Source organism: Salmo salar, chromosome 24 (genome assembly GCF_965601325.2).
Source record: "Salmo salar chromosome 24, fSalSal1, whole genome shotgun sequence".
Taxonomy (NCBI): domain Eukaryota; kingdom Metazoa; phylum Chordata; class Actinopteri; order Salmoniformes; family Salmonidae; genus Salmo; species Salmo salar.
In genome coordinates this window covers 23,274,836-23,296,129 of record NC_138314.1, presented here as the reverse complement: position 1 = coordinate 23,296,129, position 21,294 = coordinate 23,274,836, and the positions used below count along the sequence as shown (strand labels likewise).

At 44.9% G+C, this 21,294-nt stretch overlaps 1 protein-coding gene across 8 annotated transcripts in view; it reads right to left on the bottom strand.

Annotated features, from left to right (window-relative positions):
- Positions 1-254: 254 nt before the first annotated feature.
- The window catches only part of LOC106585543 (GTPase-activating protein and VPS9 domain-containing protein 1), a 30,078-nt gene continuing 9,038 nt past the window's right edge, over positions 255-21,294 (bottom strand). For 3 of the 8 annotated variants that reach the window (XM_045707158.2, XM_045707160.2, XM_045707161.2), the window contains exons 7-27: positions 20,968-21,157; positions 20,260-20,334; positions 17,997-18,151; positions 17,684-17,813; positions 17,325-17,450; positions 14,645-14,818; positions 12,244-12,381; positions 10,885-11,019; positions 10,124-10,234; positions 9,685-9,765; positions 8,677-9,023; positions 8,399-8,486; positions 6,763-6,834; positions 6,301-6,631; positions 5,995-6,107; positions 5,537-5,696; positions 5,094-5,281; positions 4,617-4,830; positions 4,317-4,389; positions 4,001-4,198; positions 255-3,636 (exon numbers count right to left, since the gene is read on the bottom strand). In XM_045707158.2, the coding sequence (XP_045563114.1) occupies positions 3,496-3,636; positions 4,001-4,198; positions 4,317-4,389; positions 4,617-4,830; positions 5,094-5,281; positions 5,537-5,696; positions 5,995-6,107; positions 6,301-6,631; positions 6,763-6,834; positions 8,399-8,486; positions 8,677-9,023; positions 9,685-9,765; positions 10,124-10,234; positions 10,885-11,019; positions 12,244-12,381; positions 14,645-14,818; positions 17,325-17,450; positions 17,684-17,813; positions 17,997-18,151; positions 20,260-20,334; positions 20,968-21,157 (3,240 nt within the window). In that variant the 3' untranslated portion in view covers positions 255-3,495. Of the gene's footprint in view, positions 3,637-4,000; positions 4,199-4,316; positions 4,390-4,616; positions 4,831-5,093; positions 5,282-5,536; positions 5,697-5,994; positions 6,108-6,300; positions 6,632-6,762; positions 6,835-8,398; positions 8,487-8,676; positions 9,024-9,684; positions 9,766-10,123; positions 10,235-10,884; positions 11,020-12,243; positions 12,382-14,644; positions 14,819-17,324; positions 17,451-17,683; positions 17,814-17,996; positions 18,155-20,259; positions 20,335-20,967; positions 21,158-21,294 lie in introns of all 8 variants that reach the window. The other 5 variants (XM_045707165.2, XM_045707159.2, XM_045707166.2 and 2 more) reach the window with 5 other exon arrangements.

Here is a 21,294-nt window from a genome sequence, read left to right as displayed (position 1 = left end):
GGCGCTGCCGAGATAGGATGATCTTGCTCTGTTGCCCTCTCCAACAATTATGTTCCATGCAAAAATACGGTCAACATGTACCATCTATTGTGCAGCCTGAACGTCAGAATTTCTCTGAAGATAAATCTGTATTTCAAAGCTACAGTACATCTCCCACAGAATGATATGAAACAGAAGAATGAGACTACAACATCCCTCCATTAGAGAGCCTTCACACACTATACTTGCATGCAAACAAATAACAGGATACTGAGTCACAGAAAAATGACTGTTTAATAGTTTTAAAGAATTATATAAATACATTAATCACATTAAAGACAGATCACCTACCCCTCTGCATATGTCATAATTGTGCAAGCTTACAAATGTCAAATGTATTATTCTGCCTACTCTGTACCGGGACCAGAGCACAGGGAGGATTGTAAAGCTTTGAAGACCAGATTTCATAGGCAAGTGTCTCTTCGTCCACCAACTGTCTACTTGTTTGCATACAATCAATGCTAAAATCAGGCTATAGTACAGAATTCAACGTTAGGATGTGTACCTTAACTTCACAATAAGAGGTATTCTGTCACTGTGTATGAACAGTATCACTCAGGTCAGACACTAAGGCTGGTTGTAGTTTTATTTAGCTATTAAAAAAAGAGTCACTGATATGTATAAGGGAACATTGAAACACTAGTCAAGTCCAGATTGTTTAACATTTGGTCTGTACAGTACCTCTAAAGTGACACCACAAACACTTATAGATACAGTCCATCTGCATTTGGTGACATAGTACATGGGTGTGTTTTCAAACATGTTAGACAGCAGTATCCATTTAGCAGAGGTGTATTTAAAAACAGTAGATGCTGTACACACATTCCTCAAAAACCAGGAACAGAAGTCCGGAAATGGGGAGAAAACACTATATCCCAACTTTTGAGATTTCTTATAAATGTGTGTGTCCTTATGACTAACAGTAAGACCTAGCTAAACTACCCATATAATTATCTCAATTACTGTATTTTAATGTCAGAGGCATTAGTTCAAACGAGGTGCGACTCATTACTAAAGAGCAGAGAAGTAGAAAACATGTCAAATGTTCTGCTTGTAGAATGTAGGGCTCAAGCGTCACTAACCTCGTACAAATAATCGGAGTGATTTAGCTCTGAACTTTGAAAAATAAATGACATCAGGGTCAAAGTCTCAAAAGAAAACCAAGCCTCAATTCTCAACCCTTTCATACCTGGCCTGAGATGGAAAATAGAAGTATTATATAGATTTTTTACCAGCAAGGATTTACTGCTCGTGGAGTAGTACTGTAGCTACAGTAAGAAGACCATCCTATAAGACAGTGCAAGAGGAGAGAGACCAGACGCACTCGTTTAACAGACCAACCTCACACATTCAACGTACAAACCTCTCACGCCCATCACAGCCCTTTTCCAACGGTCAGTAACATGTCAGTGTTCTGACTGTTTGTTCTTTTTGTTGTGCTGTCTATTCATGTGATATGAAAGCAGTCATTTAACACATCAAATAAGACAAAACACTTGGCACAATACATAGTGTGATCCTTTTGTAGCTGCAATGAAAACAGAACAGGAGTTTGAGTTTTGATGACTTTGGCTGCAAGTGATTTTGAAACCGTTTATTTTTTAATTTCTTTTTCATCTTTTTTTTAACCTTTATTTAACTAGGCATGTCAGTTAAGAACAAGTTCTTATTTACAATGACAGCCTACCCCGGCCACACCCTAACGACGCTAGGCCAATTGTGCGCCGCCCTATGGGACTCCCAATCACGGCCGGATGTGATACAGCCTGGAATTGAACCAGGGTCTCTAGCACTGAGATGCAGTGCCTTAAACCACTGTGCCACTCGGGAGCCCCTGACACAGAACAGGCAGAGCAGAAACATGTCTGTAAGTGGAAGAAAATTATGAAACTGGAATATCCCTACTCTAAAATGGTAAAAGAAATAAAATAATCCACGCGCGCAGACGCATGAAGAGTCCCTTTCTTGATCATGTGAGGTAGAGCTAATCCAATCACTAGCCTGTCTGCTCTATGCTGAAACATACATGCATTCAACTACAGAAATACCAAACTTTGTTCGTTTGGAAATGCTTTACTACCTTGAATACCAATGGTTACTTTGACCCGGTTAAAATATAAATATTACATACTACTATGCTTCATTGTAGCAGGGGAAGATGATGCTATAGAAGCCCCTTGAACAGTGAATACCTGTTCCATTATTCTTTCTATCCAACCAACGTTAAAGACGTGTGCCCAAAAATAAATGGCGGGTTCATTGGTTCTAACTGAGGTAGAATCTTGGATATTCAAGGACATAACGGTAATGGGAAGGAAATGAGTGCAAAGGGAATTAACTGAAACAACCAGCGGTGTTCCACGCACTGCCTGTCCTCCTCAGAGGTCACTCCCAGCATAGAGGTTGGACAGAGGTTTCTTAAAGAGGCTGTGGGGCTCATTGGTGATAATGGGATGGGAGAGTAATGCCAATCGTTTACAGAAAACAAAGAGCAGAACCCTCATTCTCAAGAATATATAGAAAACGAATAGACTTACACAAAACGCCCCTCAAGGCACAAATTTTCAGCATTTCCAAATAAGCAGTGCTACTGATATCTCATCCTGGGGGCTTTTCAGTCCAAGGACAACGCTGCTCCTTGTCCTCCTAACACTATATATATTTTTTTTGTTGTTGTTGTTTAAAAGCATTAAATAGAATGAAATAAATACATACATTTTATTTCATATATAAATGTGTTGGCCCGTGTCAAAATTGCCACATAAAAATAAGTACTTAGGAAAGGATGAACTGAAATGACTACATTTGATGAAAAAAGATTCCCTATTATCAATGTGCTAGCGTTAAAAATAGAAACATTAGCATTACTATTATGGATTGATCTTATAATGTACTTGAGTCACTAATACTCAGTATCTATTGAGTTTTGTGATCCCCAGGATACGATACATCTGAAGAGCATAAGTATTTCAGGGGAAAGACTGCACAATTTAACAAGGAAAAACTTCCCTCACCTTCTTGAAGTGAAAGGTGAGGGAAGGAAACATGGTCCCCTTTCATCTGATTAGAAGCTTTTATCAGTCAATTTAACATCAGAATCATAACTTAAGATAGAACACTTCAGATACAGACCCCCCACACCACACCATGACTAAGAAGACCCAAGAGATGAAAGGGGAAAAAAATCAAATTAGTTTATGTTCAAAGTTAACATCTGCCATTTTTCAATTTTTCCAAGGCCTTTTTCACCACTGTAAAACCTGGATTTTGCCCACTTAATAATCATATATACTCTCAGTCTCTGACTCTATGTACAGCTATACAAACAGACAGCAGACAGGGTGTGGGCCTGGGTCCTGGTGGCTGTGGGGAGCAGAGAGAGGGAGCAGTTGGTTGGGAAGTCTCCAAGTCCCGTCTCCTTCACCACGGTCTGCCCATACAGGTGGCTGTTCTGCTTCACTTGCGATCGTCAATGGTCTTAATGAATTCCACTGCCGCGGTGAACTGCATCCACCAATAGCACTCCTCCCCACTCAGCCGGCTGGCGTAGAAATTATTGATGTACTGAATAGTGGACAGCAGGCAAGGCGGGTTTGCCTGGAGGGAGGGGGCTCACATTAACCACAGAGAGAGCCACACGTCCGCCATGTATAATACATGCCGTATGTAAATATGTCCATACAAGTTATCATATAGCAAGATCTTTATGCTACTACACATTTACTATACAGTCGTCTAGGTGAGAAAGAATTGTCAGAAAGTCTGCTAAGGATTCAGTTTAACCCTCTGCATTTTAGGGAGACTAGGGTCATACTTCTAGCAAAGCCTATCATTTTAATAACCATGTTTGTGAAATTAAAGAGAAGGTATTTAATGAGGTATCAATTTTCATTATCTAAAGTGAATATGACGTTGTAAACATCTCAGAGTAACTTGATATCAGTTTGCGATGGATGCTCACCTTTATCAGGACAAAGACGAGCACAGGGACAAAATCGTCAGCTCCGGGGACAGAGTCCTCGTTGGCCAGACTCAGAAGATTCATGATGGTGGAACACATGCGTAAAATACACTGCACTTTGTCCCGAGGGGTCTTGTAGGCACTGATGGTCCGGATCTCTGACTGGGCAGACGGCCAGGGAGCCTCCCTCGCATACACCTGGAGCCACACAGGGAAAAGCATTCAGCATGTCAAATCTGTAGAGCTCCAAAACATCAACACAAAACATCTTAGACTTTGAAGGACAGTTAGGGGATACAAATCTGTGGGGCATTACCTCTGGGATTTGAAGAGCTTTGTGATTCGCCGTCACCACTTTTGAGAGACGTGCTATGTGTTCCTGAAGAAGCCTAGAGGGGGAAAACATGGCTGTAGAGAGCAATAGATACAGTAGCCTAAGATAAACACATAACATACCAATACAGGGTATTGGTTATTCAAATATGTCAAAGACACTGCTGCTAGAGTAGCATCAGAGGAGAGGATTCTGGGTCATTTGATAGCGTCAGGGGTAGCAGTCACACCGAGGCTGGGGCTGTGTGACTGAGGTGAGGTGGCGGCGGTCACCATTACTCACTGGTCTCTCAGGATGTCCCCGTCCTGGTTGGGGTAGAAGGCCAGCTTGAAGATGCGGTTCATGACGCTGCGCTCAATGGCCATCTGGGCATCCTGCAGCTGATCCTCGCTGGCGTACTGCCAGATGGCATCATGGGCCATGGCGCCGTACAGGTAGCGCAGGAAGTCCTCCACCGCCGCCGTCTTGTCGTCTGACGCTGTGCACCCCTGGAAGGCTGGGGGGGGGGGGGGGGGGCAGAGACAGATACTGAGCACTATGCACACCTGGAAGGCTGGGGGAGGAACCTGAGATACAGTATTTTAGAGAGGTTACAGATTGACGCACTGCAGTGTGGTGCAGGTAGTTAGGTTGAATATCAGTGTCTGTATTTTGAATTCCACTCTATGGCCATTCAGAGAACAATCAACTAGCAGAGACAACATCAGTAGATTCATGGTTACAATATCAGTGAGTGTGTCAGTAATAAGCAGCAGAGACCTTTGATGAAGTCCAGGGACTTAGCCTCCATGTGTTCCAGTAGGAGGCGAACACAGACTGTGGTGAAGTAGCGGTTAGCCACCTCCTTGTCCCTCAGCACCCTCTGCAGCAGCCTCTCCAGGTGGGCATGGGATGTCTGCAGGCCCTGCCGACACCGCGTCAGATACGCTATGTAGGGTGCCCGCTTCCTACCGGAGGGTACAACGAACACAGTTCAGTGACAAAATGATGTTGATCTGAGATGATACCAGTGAAATAAGACAGTACACTCAACATTCATTGACAGTCTACCAAAATGTTTATTTTAGCCTTTCAAATAGACATGCACACAGGTATTTCAAACAAAACACAACCAACTATGCCACAGAACTACGTCCTTGCAGTAGAATAGGTGAATGTGCAGTGCTGGTCCTTCGGCAGCATGTCTGTCTTCCTCCAGTTACCTGTAATCCTCAGCAATGGCAGCCAGCAGCTTCTTGCAGGTGCGTGCGTCGAAGCGGCTGACGCAGCGCGTGGTCTCCTGGATCTGGGCCATCTGGTTCTTATCCTGCAGGTTGATGGCCTCCGCCAGCTGGACCTTCAGGAAGCACACGATCTCGTTGTCTGGGAAGGAGACGGCGGTGGGTCAGATACGCAGGCCCCTCACTGGGAGGAGGGCCTGCCCTGCTCCCCCCTGACATGTGGATGTGACTGATGACTACAGAGATGGTGTCTTATGGATTTCAAATGTAATCATTTCAAAGGATTTCACTTTCTGTTGTGTGTGGCCGTGCCCTGATGGTAAACGTGTAGTGGGATGGCTTACTTACAGGAATGAATGTGGCCAGATATAATATGGACAGCGATGATAGAATGTGCACAACAGATTATCAGTGATTTTTTACAGTAGCTGGTCTGGTACCTTCAAAGTCTGTGTGGTCAGGCAGCCCATTGCGCGTGGTGGCAGGAGCCATGAGAGGGAATGCCACAGACTCTGCTGAACACAAGGCCAGTCTCAACTTCTTCTTTGCATCACTGCAAAATATGAGTAAAAAAATAGCCAAATGTAGATTTGATTTGACAGTCTTATCACTCAGTCTTTTGCCCCTGAAGCACTTCTGGCTAATTAAGCATCGCATGAAATCTGATGCATAAACAAAGATCTTATTATTACTATTATCAAAATCCTAGCTGTGTGATTCCTGTGAGTTGGTGAGCATTGACTGACCTGAATGAGAACTTGTTGGAGTCGTGTTGCTGGGCTGTCTGGCTGGCTGAGTCTGGCAGGTCGTCTGTGGACATGTTCTGCAGAGCTTCGTCTCTGGGGGAGTTGTGCACACACTCCTCTCCACACAACTCTGTGTACAACACATTCACACGCTCAAATTCATTTAACGTGCGTGTGTGAGTGGGTGTAGCTGAGCGAGAAAGACACTGACCTGTGGCGTCGTAGGCTGCAGCAGTGGCTCCTTCACTGGGACTGGTCCTCTTGATGTTCCTGTACTTGTCAAGGATGTCTTCTGCTGCCTGGGCCTGGGAGTTCCTGGACAGAGGGTCATCTGACACACACAGGAGACACCACAGGCACAGACACACACATCAGGATTAAACCCACCATGGGAAACATGCCCAATTCCTTTCCCCGTGATTCAACAATATCTGAGTGCAACGACAGTAAATGAGGACAGACCTTGTGGGACACGTTCATGGCCCATATTGTCTTTCTCCTGCTTGTCCCTTTTCCGTAAGGCTGCTATCGGAGCTGTGGAGAGGGCATAATGAGTGAGCTAGGAGAAGTGCGGCTATGCTCTCACCGTCTCTGGACCACAGTCCCATCATGACTCACTTCACACAGCAGTGCTTCATGACAGCATGTGTTTATACAAGGTGTTTTCTGACTAACAATGCAGAGGAGAGATGCATACCGTAGCATAGCATCATATCACTGAACAAAACGAAGGAGATTTATCCATCTTTTCACTGAGTGAAAATAGCAAAGGAAAAGAGTGGTAAATAAAACCAACATGGCTGAAATAATACGACTGCCAGACCGCAATGGAGAAATAAGATCATAGATATATACACCTGATAAAATATCAATATATACAGTAAGTGTATATATTTGTACAAATAAGCAGGTGAGGCTCATCCTAATAACGTGTCAACTAGACAAACAGGATGTGTCCAAATAACAGATGTATCCTACAGGACTGATATTTAAAGGGAGAGAATGTGGAGAGGACTAGCAATGATTAGACTAAATGGGTTGCCATTCTGTGCGCTCCACTAACATTGGCTCACAATGTTGTATCGCAAACAGTACAGTGCAAAAAGAAAAATGGAGACAACCAAAACAAATGCATGAATGCTGAGCCAGAGACATCAACTCAGGTGGCACCATGTCACATCACAGCTTTATTACAAAGGGCCACGTCTACAAGCCTCATGACCTACAGAACTCAGCCACTGGCTTCAGAGCCGCTAGCTCAATGGTGACAGTTACAGTGTCGGGACGTGTTACCTGGGACTTCACTCTCAGCCGTCCAATACAGCACTGTGTGAGGAACACAACAGACAAGGTTGGCCTTTCACGCACTCAGTCTGCCTGGCTGCCACTCTGTGAGGGGCTACACATCACCATGGTATTCACAGCAGCAGCAAGGCCAGGCCAACAGAAGGGCCTTTATGTGGACTTCACAGGTTTACACTTCTCTTTGCAGATCTGGCTTTATTAATACAACTTTAATGTTCACTAAAGGAACATCATTATCTAAAAGAGTAATACGCAGTCATCTCTTGTAGGCACAGCTCATTATTTCCCTGACACTTCCATGAGAAATGGTTTTGGAGTTTAACTGCAACAAGAGATGTGTAATCTATACGCGGTGATGACAGCGAGGTCTATGTAATGACCATTAGGCTTGGGATGACAGGAGTGCTACCACCGCACAATCTACACCTGCTCAAGCCCCTCACAAGAATGATTAGTTTCAAACTAAAAATAAATCTAGCGCAAGTGAGACGTGAGAAAAGACATGTCTGGTGTAACTTTCAATAACAACAAACAGTATTTGAAGTGGAGAGATCATGCATCATCACTCCCTTTCTCGCGTTACAAACTGTACAGGTCTTAAACACTCAATTTTCTGCAACAGATGTGATTAAGAGAAGATCGTGAAAGAGTTAAAATAATGTACAATACATAGGAACCATGCAATTCTCTAACGAATTGTAACAATTTTCAACCCACTAAAAACATTTCTTGCAACAGACAGCATGCCAAAATGACATAGTGGGGGAAGAGAGTAGTTGAAGTGATTCTTTACCTTTGGGAATGGCTGACTGAAAGCGTTTCTTCCACCACGGTCTGTTGCGATCAGACTTTTCCTCATCACTGTCCTTTCTCTCCTCAACCTTTGGGAAAACAGACATTCAAGTATGTTTTAGAATTCATAGTGACATACTGTACGGTAGGACAGGAAAGAAAGGCTTACAGTAGAGTTCATACTTAGACTAATGCTATAGAGCAGGTCTAAAACTAGGCATGGATAGCAGCATACAGGACTGACGCACGACACAAGCAACGATGACCAGCAGCTCTCACCTCTCCTTTCAGGGAGTCCTTGCTAGGAGACGAGAACGGCCCCATAAGGAAGGCCCCGACATGGTCCCGCTCTTCGGCTGCAGCCCTGCGGTTCAGGCCCGGGTCGCTGGTGGGTCGGCGGCCTGGGCACACAATGTCAGAGCTGCGGCTGCGTACCAGCCTGTCTGTGTAGGAGTGGCGCTGCTTGGTGTGCTCCAGCTCGGCTTGGGCCAGGCAGTGGGGCGTGAACAGGGAGTAGCGGGGATCTTGTCCCAGGGCACAGGTCTCTGGGATTGGAGGGTCAGGGGGAGGATGAAGGGGCCTGGCGTAATGCACCTTGGGCCTCACGATGGTACCAGTGGAGGAATCTGTGGGGGGGAAAAAAACATGGCTTAGTTTGGTTATACAGCTTAATACATAGGGGTGTATCACACTCTCAATTACCCAGAAACAAAAGAACAGCAATACAATTAGGAAGTAAGAGACAGTGCTAGAGAGGTTGGTGGGAGACAAGCCCTAGGTGTGGGTAGGCCACCTGTTCCAAGGGTAGAATGTCTCTCCTGAAAAGCTTCCAATGGCAGCCTGGTGCCATGAGCACAGTGGGACAAGGGGACTGAGCCAAAGTGCCTGGGGTGAGGTCTCTCAACCTGTCATCCCTTCACCTTGCCACAGACACACAGCCCTGCCACAGCTCCCCTCCCTCTCCAGCCATCTCCTCCTCCACTCACAACAACACTGAGCAAGACAGGGCCACAATTTACCAAGAGAAGAGAGAACAAAGAGCAAACTACAATGGAAATATTATACACCAAATTAGCTAATTGAAATGACATTCCCACGCAGTAGACATTTTTATTGCACTAATGTTTTGTCCAGTAATTGGGGCGAGAGTCTTTTGGTTCATTTCTCAGAGCTCAAGCTGTTCTGTGAGCCCACGCCATTAGACACGACTTAATGATGCTCATTTCCGGGTTTGATTGGACACTCGACACAGCAAAGACCCCAGAGCATTGTGGAAGCAGAAATTACCTTCGCCGGAGGAGAGGGGATCAAACATGGCCAGTAAGGAGTCAGCCTGAGAGGGCGGAGAGGCCAAACTGTGATGTGCTCCTGAAACAACAAGGGAAATAGAGAATTATGAATGACATTCATACACTAAAACAGAGAGCCACTTTCTGCTATAATTGGTCATGTCATTGAAAAACGCATGGGCTATTCTGTGCTTCGTATTATACCAAGAGAGTCATCATCATCATGTACCTACGCTTTGTATTTGAGCAATATGGTCTAAACATCTTATATGGAAACATAGCAGAAAGACTCCAACAGGGTCAGCAGCATTCTAGTGTAGTGGAGAGGTTGTGGCAGCTCAGCTGTAGAGCAGACAGGGATTGATAGGTCTTGCTGATGACAGTGTAGTGATGGCACAGCCAGGCCAGGGTTGAGGTGACTCTTCCCGCTCTCCTACCGTGGGATGACTCCTCCCCATCTGGACTGGTAACAGAGTCCTTCCCCCCAAAGTCCGAGCTGCACTCTGACCGCAGGTCCTCTGTCTTGTTGGGGATGTCTTCTGATGTCGCTGCAGAAGAAAAAAATGTCTGTTCAAAAGTCTGCCATCCAGGAGATGTTTACATTTGGTGGAAGACTTGGTTTGGCTGCCTAGCTCCTATTCTGAGGGATTGAATGTGTGACATTTGAAAGGTAGCAGCATGACACCGTACGCACTGTATTGAGAGGATATGCCGAATGATCCCACTGGGACCTCTAAATATGGTAGCGGGAGATGCCATGGGTGGGGATGGTGACAGATAGCAGCAGTAAGAGTGATAATCAGACAGAGCCTATCATCGGCCCGGCCCCTCTGGGACATGTTCCTATAGGAGCTCAGCCATGGGCACTAGCCCAGTCCTCTTAATCTGGGATGCTACGGCAAGCATGTCAGCACGGCTTGTTCACCTGAGCTACCAGTACAGAGTGCCAGGGTTAACCTCTGTGTCCTTGCCAAACTCTCACACCGACCTGATTGTCCTGGCTATTTAGCATTATTTGACGGTTTTCCAACTAACACAGACAACTCCCAACATGGTTTTAAACTAGCCTGCATGTATTCTATGTAACTGACTGGTTAGGTTGCTTTTACTTGATTTCCCACTATGTGTTTTATATGTAATGAAACCTGATGTATAGGGTGTAACCGCACAACTTCAATGAGTGACAGACGCAGGGTACCTGAGACGACGCTGAGCCCTGGGGTGCTGGGCCGAGAGCTGACCTCTCTGACCTCTGTGTCATCAGAGGTGCTGCCCACCCCTGAGCAGCTCTCTAACTCCTGTAGACGCTCCTCCTGCTTCAGGTCTGGGGCTTCTGGAGGGGATTAGGAGGAGGCACACACACACACAGCAGTCACACCCCGTTATAGTCAATGTGGTTAGTTCTTACATACAGTAGGCAGCCTAAAATAGGCCAATGGAGCCAATGTACACCTTGCTGTATGTTTGCTCTCCCTTCTCTGGGAGGACAAAGTAATAGCTAAGAAAAGCTCATATGCACGAAAGAAAACAAACCATCTACAACTGACAGAGAAAAACAGAAAGTCGAGTCCAGCCCATTTTGTGGCTGCCCAATGGAGCTGTTCAGCTTAACCCAGAGGCTCCATAGTAACAGCCATAGTCATTTGCATGCTCATTAGTAATAATGTGCTAGTGAAGTGCTCTTTGGAGTGTAGTTTTCTGCTGCCTAGCCATGAAACAAGCGCTCAACTCCAGGTGAGCATCAGATAGCCCTATTACAGAGGAGAACAGGGGCAGCAAACGGAACAAAAAGCAATCAAGACACTCACGCATGTCAATTTAACACTGCACATATTGCAACGGTGTACTTCAATTAACAGAGTCCGGGCTTTCCCAAGAAACACTAGTTATGCTTTTATTAGAGCACTCAATTGACATTCATGAAACACTGACTTTCAAGGGGATTTACGTAATCTAACATAAGGGTTAACCTTGTTTTAACTAAATAACAGACAGTGCAAGATTGATATGATTCCTGCTGTTCATCATAAGGTATGGTTTGTAACTGCTGCAATGGGACCACATTCACACTGTGCTGGAACTGCTCAGCACATGTCCATACATAGAATCACTGTCCAAAGAGGGTTGCAAAGCCTACAGATTTGTGAGAGGATGTCACCCGCAGACAACAGCACTCCTTGCACATTTCCTCACGACTGTTCCTTCACTACAGGTGCAAACACACCTGGAGGTTCCTCTGGGGAAGCCCAGAGCTGCCTTATACTGTCACAGGCAGATGTGCCCTGATAGACAGGCTAGTGCACACAAACATGACAGATTGCACCCACTTCCTTGATTTGGAACTGGAGGACGCCACACCTGGCATGTCCGCCCACACACACACGGAGATTCATACCGTGCACACACCTACTGGAGTGACTCATGCAGATGCAGTGCATGGAGGAAGACAAGAAAATGAATCTACATAGAAACTGATGGAAAATGTGTGTAGAAAGTTGTGAAATAGACAGGAGACTCCATTCAGGCCCTATAATCCCCTTCTCCACACTGAACCCACCTGAGTCACTGGGCAGGACCTCCACACTCCAGGCCTCGCTGGTGGTCTCGGAGATGGTGGATCCATATGGGTCTAGCAGCACTGAACCGGAGCCTGGTAGACACAGCAGGCTGCCCAGCATGTTCTCTACAGCCGCCCCTGAGCACACACGCACAGACAGACACAGAGCGAGAAAGCCTGGGGTCACGGGCATTTCATGCTGGGCCCAAAGGCGCACACACACACACACTACTGTGCCAAAGGTCAAAGGTTAATGGTAATATCTCACCCCAACGCCGCCTCCTGAGCCATGACTTTGAGCTGTTGATTAAGCCGGGCATTACTCACAACCAAATTACCCCTCACCCACCCTCCCACAAAGTCCTCCACACGACGTCCCTCCATTTCGATTTGGGATGCTGCGGCAGGTTAACAAGGCGGAAGAATGCGGAGGAGGGGAAAGAGCTAGCAGGTGTGAGTGGGAGTATGGTGGCCGGGGTGCGGATCATGAGTCGACCCGTGGTACCCACACTCCCAGGTATGCCATGTTTCCACTTCACAGCACACACACAGGCGCACGTGCGTGACAGCGCCCAAGCAACAGTCTGCAGGGCGGGGGCAGGGCCCTTCCTTGCGGCAGGAGAGCTCTACCCTGCTGTCCATGTTTACAGTCTTCAAGGTAGAGGCACAGAGCACTTGTCTTTCAGGTGGATGATTAAATGAGTGGCACAACAAGAAGTGAAACAATTAGAATGTCTGCCTCATTATCATGGTAATCTTATCAGTGGGATAATGAGGTATTAATGGATATTTAATGTGCATCTCATAACCCAATCCCTTGGAGAAAACACATAAGGAAACCGTTGTAAATTCACTTAATGATGGAAAAGTCCCCCAACGCCATATTCCGAGCAATGAAAAATGGTGGATGCAAATGAGAAGGAACCAAGGTCAATAAGACTGCAGAGACTGAGTGAATATATGAGAGAGAGGGAGAGAGAAAGAGGTTTGCATGGAATAAAATGAACAATTCTGATGTCTTAAGGCGTCAGCATGCTTCAGTTCGGCTGTTGCCAAGCCCAACTTGGCTAACCGAACAAGTGTGCTCGCAAACTCCCTTAAAAAGGACCTTCTCTTCAAAAACGAAAAGAAAAAAAGCAGCAATAGTACTGTTTGGCCATTTTGAAACGCCGTAGCCACTTCTCCAAAATAGTCAGAACTAATCTAAGTCAAGAAATCTGTCATTAATTTTGACGTTTTTAACCGAATACATTTTTTTGCGTGATTTTACATCTAAGATGTTCGGTGCATTATTTTTCAATGAAAACGTGTCGTCTCTCATTGAATGACAAGACTTTGAAGAACCCCTACTGTTGACCAATCACCGATAAAGGGGCGTAGAATTCGACTCAGACCTTCAGCTTGCCTCCAGAACGTTTTGTGTGCACGACCAACCCCCCCCAAAAAAAACTCACCGAAGTCCAGAACGTCACAAAATGTTGTCATAATATATGCATGGTTGTATGCATCCGGTTGGATGTACTGCCAAATTATCTAAAACGACATGAGGCAGCTTATGGTATAGAAATTCATGTTAAATTCTCTGGAAATAACTTGTGGACATTCCTGCAGTTAGCATGTCAATTGCACACTCCCTCAAAACTTGAGACATCTGTAGCATTGTGTTGTGTGACAAAACTGCATATTTTAGAGCGGCCTTTTGTCCCCAGCACGAGGTGTACCTGTGTAATGATCATGCTGTTTAATCAGTTTCTTGATATGCCACACCAGTCAGGTGAATGGATTATCTTGGCAAAAGAGAAATGCTCACTAACAGGGATGTAAACAAATTTTAGCACAACATTTGAGAGAAATAAGCTTTGAGTATATGTAACATTTCTGGGATCTTTTATTTCAGTTCATGAAACCAACACTTCACATGTTGCATTTATATTTTTGTTCAGTGGAAAAAGAAATGTCTAAGGATTTGGTGTAAACATTATTTGCTGATTTGGGATATTGTTTCACATACATACATACATACATACATACATCCCCCCCCAGAGCTCCTTAATACACTGAACAAAAAATATATATTTTTTTAAATAAATATATAACACACACACACACACACGTGGCATATGTTGGAACTCCTTCAAGACTGTTGGAAAAGCATTCCAGGTGAACCTGTTTGAAAGAATGCTGAGAGTGTGCAAAGCTGTCATTCAAGGCAAAGGGTGGCTAGTTTGAAGAATCTCAAATATAAAATACATTTTGATTTGTTTAACACTGTTTACTTCATGATTCCATATGTGTTATTTCATAGTTTTGATGTCTTCATTATTATTCTACAATGTAGAATGCAGTAAAAATAAAAACCCTGGAATGTGTACAAACTTTTGACTGGTACTGTATGTCTTACCAGCTATTTCCTGCAGTCTATCTTCGTCCATATTGGGGTCAAAGTCGCTGCCCAGCACGTCTGTGCTCCAGGTCTCACTCACAGTCTCAGAGATATCCCGGTCATCTGTCAAGCCCATCATATCTCGGATCTCAAACTTCCTCAGTTTGTCATCCAGGTTGTCCTGAGTGGTGGCTGGGGGTTAGAAATATTGACAAAGTTATCACGGCTCAATTTAACAATCCCTGACATTGATACACACTACCGGTTAAAAGTTTTAGAACGCCTACTCATTCAAGGGTTTTTCTTTATTTTTACTATTTTCTACACTGTACATCAAAACTATGAAATAACACATACGGAATCATGTAGTAACCAAAAAAAGTATTTTATATTTGAGATTCTTCAAAATAGCCACCCTTTGCCTTGACAGCTTTGTACTCTTGGCATTCTCTCAACCAGCTTTATGAGGAATTTCTTTCCTTCTTCACGCATTTGAGCCAATCAGTTGTGTTGTGACAAGGTGGGGCGGGGGGGGGTACAGAAGATAGCCCTATTTGGTAAAACACCAAGTCCATATTATGGCAAGAACAGCTCAAATAAGCAAAGAGAAAAGACAGTTCATCACAGTCAATACGGGAAATTAAGAACTTTGAACGTTTCTTCAAGTGCAGTTGTAGTAAGGACCTCTGGGGGGGGGGGTATTTATATATATAAATAAGAGAAACATCCTCTCACTGTCAACTGTGTTTATTTTTCAGAAAACTTATCATGTGTAAGAAGATTCAACAACTGAGACAAACTGAACAAGTTCCACAGACATGTGACTAACAGCAATGGAATAATGTGTCCCTGAACAAAGGCGGGGTCAAAATCAAAAGTAACAGTCAGCATCTGGTGTGGCCACCAGCTGGAATAAGTACTGCAATGCATCTCATGGACTGCACCAGATTTGCCAGTTCTTGCTGTGAGATGTTACCCCACTCTTCCACCAAGGCACCTGCAAGTTCCCGGACATTTCTGGGGGAAATGGCCCTAGCCCTCACCCTCCGATCCAACAGGTCCCAGACGTGCTCAATGGGATTGAGATCCGGGCTCTTCGCTGGCCATGGCAGAACACTGACATTCCTGTCTTGCAGGAAATCACGCACAGAACGAGCAGTATGGCTGGTGGCATTGTCATGCTGGAGGGTCATGTCAGGATGAGCCTGCAGGAAGGGTACCACATGAGGGAGGATGTCTTCCCTGTAACGCACAGCGTTGAGATTGCCTGCAATGACAACAAGCTCAGTCCGATGATGCTGTGACACACCACCCCAGACCATGACGGACCCTCCACCTCCAAAACGATCCCGCTCCAGAGTAAAGGCCTCGGTGTAACGCTCATTCCTTCGACGATAAACGCGAATCCGACCATCACCCCTGGTGAGACAAAACCGCCACTCGTCAGTGAAGAGCACTTTTTGCCAGTCCTGTCTGGTCCAGCGACGGTAGGTTTGTGCCCATAGGCGACGTTGTTTCCGGTGATGTCTGGTGAGGACCTGCCTTACAACAGGCCTACAAGCCCTCAGTCCAGCCTCTCTCAGCCTATTGCGGACAGTCTGAGCACTGATGGAGGGATTGTGCGTTCCTGGTGTAACTCGGGCAGCTGTTGCCATCCTGTACCTGTCCCGCAGGTGTGATGTTAGGATGTACCGATCCTGTGCAGGTGTTGTTATACGTAGTCTGCCACTGCGAGGACGATCAGCTGTCCGTCCTGTCTCCCTGTAGCACTGTCTTAGGCATCTCACAGTACAGACATTGCAATTTATTGCCCTGGCCACATCTGCAGTCCTCATGCCTCTTTGCAGCATGCCTAAGGCACGTTCACGCAGATGAGCAGGGACCCTGGGCATTTCTTTTGGTGTTTTTCAGAGTCAGTAGAAAGGCCTCTTATTGTCCTAAGTTTTCATAACTGTAACCTTAATTGCCTACCGTCTGTAAGCTGTTAGTGTCTTAACGACTGTTCCACAGATACATGTTCATTAATTGTTTATGGTTCATTGAACAAGCATGGGAAACAGTGTTTAAACCCTTTGGAATGAAGATCTGTGAAGTTATTTGGATTTTTACGAATTATCTTTGAATGACAGGGTCCTGAAAAAGGGACTTTCCTTTTTTTGCTGATATAGATAGATAGATACATACATCCTATAAGACACAGAGGTCCTAACTACACTGAACAAAAATATAAATGCAACATGTGAAGTGTTGGTCCCATGTTTCATGAACTGATATAAAAGACTCCAGAAATGTTCCACACGCACAAAAAGCTTATTTCGCTCAAATTTGTTCACATCCCTGTTAGTGAGGATTTCTCTTTTGCCAAGATCATCCATTCACCTGACTGGTGTGTCATATCAAGAAACTGATTAAACAGCATGATCATTAGACAGGTGCACCTTGTGCTGGGGACAATAAAAGGCCACTCTAAAATGTGCAATTTTGTCACACAATGCCACAGATGTCTCAAGTTTTGAGGGAGAGTGCAATTGGCATGCTGACTGCAGGAATGTCCACCAGAGCTGTTGCCAGATAATTTAATGCTAGTTTCCCTACCATAAGCCAAAACAAAGTTTTAAAAAAAAATATATAAACTGGAATGAGTAGGGGTTCTAAAACTTTTGACCGGTAGTGTAGCTGATTTCTCCTCACAACACACCATGTTCATGCTCCAGCAGTTGTAGAGCCTCCACCCCATTGCTCCCCGATGGCCCAGCTCCCAGCTCTGACACACTCTCCCCCTCCAGGTCCAGAGACGACACAGAGTTAGACCGGTTGGACGGACCTGTGCAAAGAAAACAATTACATTGTGACATCTCTAACTACAATGCATCAGATTACAAAGTCCTCTTCTGAATCCTCTTTTTGTGGTACATTAACAGTTACTGTGGTTTACATAAGATACTGTAATAACATCTATTATAAACCTAATTCCATGGTCAAACATTGAACACATTCTGTTGTGTTGCTGTAGTAACTACTGAGTTAACAAGGGATGTGGGCCGTTAGCACACTGACCCTCTGAGATACCCTCCAGGTTGTCACTGCAGAGGGAGAAACGCAGGGTTTTGTCTGGTTTGCAATGGTGCTTGGTGTCGTCTGCAGGAGTGTACCCTTGTGCTCCATCAGTCTGCTGCACGGTCAACACCTGAGAACAGCACTGGTTACTACCATCCTGCTCTTGATGTGGGCTTCCAATAATGACAAATACATTTGTTATATGAAAGTATATGTAAACGTAACTGATCTTTGATTTCCACTATTGTGTGGAACTGTATTACAGCACATCTCCATTATGAACTAATCTTCATGATCCAGGCTCCTTAATTACCTCATTCTCTGACATCATGCCGGGGATGGTCTGCGGGCTGCTTCCTAGTGAGATCACCAGCACCTCTTCTGGCATCACCTCCTGCAGGGACTCCATGGAGCTGGCCTCTGCTTCCCCCTGCTGGGCCAGCTCAGTACGGCTGCGACTGCGGGAGGCTGCTGGGGGAGCAGGGGGACAGACGGGATGAGGCTAACTAAATAACAGAGATTCAGGGATAGCAGGGGACAAGGAGTTACTCTAATATTCACTCATTAACAGAAATTCAGAGTGCGCAAAAGACTGGGTTTCAACTATAAAAATAAAAGCAAAAAGTAGGCAATATACTAACTACAAAACAACCGAAAGTACAGACTCGCATACACACAACTACATAGAGACTGCTTTGCTAGTTAGATTACCTGTAAGTTGCTCCCAACCTGTTAGTTGCTCCCAACCTTTCAGTTTTGCATAGTGAAAGAAGTATTGGACTCATGAATATCTCACATTTAAAAATCAATGAATCTCTCCTAATGGAGACTGAATATTTTGCTAGGCCCTGCTTAGATAACCTGTGCTGTATAACCTGTGCAGTGTAATACAGGTCAATGACTGCATCCAATCAGGTTCACAAATTACAAGTGCATGCCAAACACAATGATGCAGCCACACTCATCACAATCTGCACATGGCATGCATACCATTCTAATGACCGACCTGATGGATTTCTACAGGATGACAATCTGTTCCTACATTGTGCTCTGTTTTTTTTAATTTTAATTATTTTATTTCACCTTTATTTAACCAGGTAGGCCAGTTGAGAACAAGTTCTCATTTACAACTGCGACCTGGCCAAGATAAAGCAAAGCAGTGCGACAAAAACACCACATGGGATAAACAAACATACAGTCAATAACACAATAGAAAAAACTATGTACAGTGAGGGCAAATGTAGTAAGGTTAGGGAGGTAAGGCAATAAATGGGCCATAACGGGGAAATAATTACAATTTAGCATTAACACTGAAGTGAGATGTGCAAGTAATGATACTGGAGTGCAAAAGAGCAACAACAAAAAAATAACTATGGAGATGAGGTAGTTGGGTGTGCTATTTACAGATGTGCTGTGTACAGGTGCAGTGATCGGTAAGCTGCTCTGACAGCTGATGCTTACAGTTAGAGGGGGAGATATAAGTCTCTAGCTTCAATGATTTTTGCAATTCGTTAAAGTCATTGGCAGCAGAGAACTGGAAGGAAAGGCGGCCGAAGTAGATGTTGGCTTTGGGGATGACCAGTGAAATATACCTGCTGGAGCGCATGCTATGGGTGGGTGTTGCTATGGTGACCTGTGAGCTGAAATAAGGTGAGGCTTTACCTAGCAAAGACTTATAGATGACCTGGAGCCAGTGGGTTTGGCGACGGATATGTAGCGAGGGCCAGGCAACGAGCATACAGGTCACAGTGGTGGGTAGTATATGGGGCTTTGGTGACAAAACGGATGGCACTGTGATAAGACTGCATACAATTTGCGGAGTAGAGTGCTGGGGGCTACTTTGTAAATGACATCGCCGAAGTCAAGGATCGGTAGGATAGTCAGTTTCACGAGGGTATGTCCGGCAGCATGGGTGAAGGATGCGTTGTTTGCAAAATAGGAAGCTGCTTCTAGATTTAATTTCGGATTGGAGATGCTTAATGTGAGTCTGGAAGGAGAATTTACAGTCTAACCAGACACCTAGGAATTTGTAGTTGTCCACATATTCGAAGTCAGATCCATCCAGAGAAGTGATGCTAGGCGGGCGGGCAGGTGCGGGCAGCAATCGGTTGAAGAGCATGCATTTAGTTTTACTAGCTTTTAAGAGCAGTTGGAGGCCACGGACGGAGTGTTGTATGGCATTGAAGCTCGTTTGGAGGTTTGTTAACAGTGTCCAAGGAAGGGCCAGATGTAAACAGAATGGTTATGGTGCAATACTTTCAGAGGGATGCACGATCCCAACATGAGCAACTTCAATATCTCTTTAGCCAAAAGCATGTGCCTGAAAACATTCAGCTGACAACTGGATATAAACGATGTCAACAAGACGAAAGAACAGGGCGAAGCAGGCATGGTCAAAACAACATGGACAAGAGCACATCTAGCTCTATCTGGTGGTGAAGCAGTGGGACTGCAGCTACATGGCTATAAGCATGGCTGTTACTGTATGTTTATGACTGGCAGTGGTACATGACTGGCAGTGGTACAAACACACGCTTTAGTTCTAGTCAGCCTCACAGGGCTGCCAGGCTACCCACCAAAAGGTGTAACTAATGGAATGTGTGCAGACAGGGTGGTGGTTGTGGAGTCCCAGGACGTTGCTAACTGTTGTCCTGGTCATTCATTGGCAGCAAAGGCGGAAGGAAGAAGGTTGAGGGTGAAAGAGTATACAGGGCAAATATTTAGCAGCAACAGTATAAAACAGTTTAAAAAGGTTAATATTTTAGGGCAGCTTGAAGCGGCTTATTTCATGGCGGAGGATGTTGTGCCCTCACATTTAATGAATGTATTTCTAATGGAGGAAGGTATACATTTCTCCATCCATACCAATTAAAAACGGTTCATTTATATTTGGTCATTTAATTGGTTGTCATTTCTGGAATGGAGCTCCAATCTAGAAGCTGCTGATTACCTGTAGAACAGTCCCAGAACCTCATTAGCTTCCTACATAACAGGGGCTTTTTAAGGCAGCCATTACAACTCCAGCAAACTGCTTATTTATTACCATGAATGAAACAACCTATAGTTAGTACATAAATACAGTAAAGCTGGTTTCAGTGTAGATTCAAACTGAACTCTCCAACTGGTGCCATCAGTTTCAGCAAAATTCACTATTGAAAAGACATCCTATAATGGGAATGACAAGTACTGGAGATGAACATCGTACATCATTAAGCAGTATGTAATTCTATCTGTCAGAAAGCCAGTGGCTGCACATGCACAGTAACAATAGCTGAGGTAGGTACCTAAGTTCCTGTTCTTCTTGTTGGCGGGGGTGGTGGTTGGGGAAAGCTGGGGGGTGTTGGAGGGGGTGAGCTCCAGACTGTTGCTCTTCACTGTGCGGGACTGGGGCACGTTGGCCATTAGGGTCTCCAGGAGTATGTGCTCCTCCTCCCGGAGGTGGTCCCCTGCCATCACACTCCGTACAAAGTCCACCTGAACACCATATGATTGATTTACTTAATTTAATACTCTCACATCCTAGTCTCTATGTGGAACCTAATTATGATGTTTTTAATAACGCATGAATAGCTGAGCTGGTGGAGAACTTATGCCACAGGTGATAAGTACAG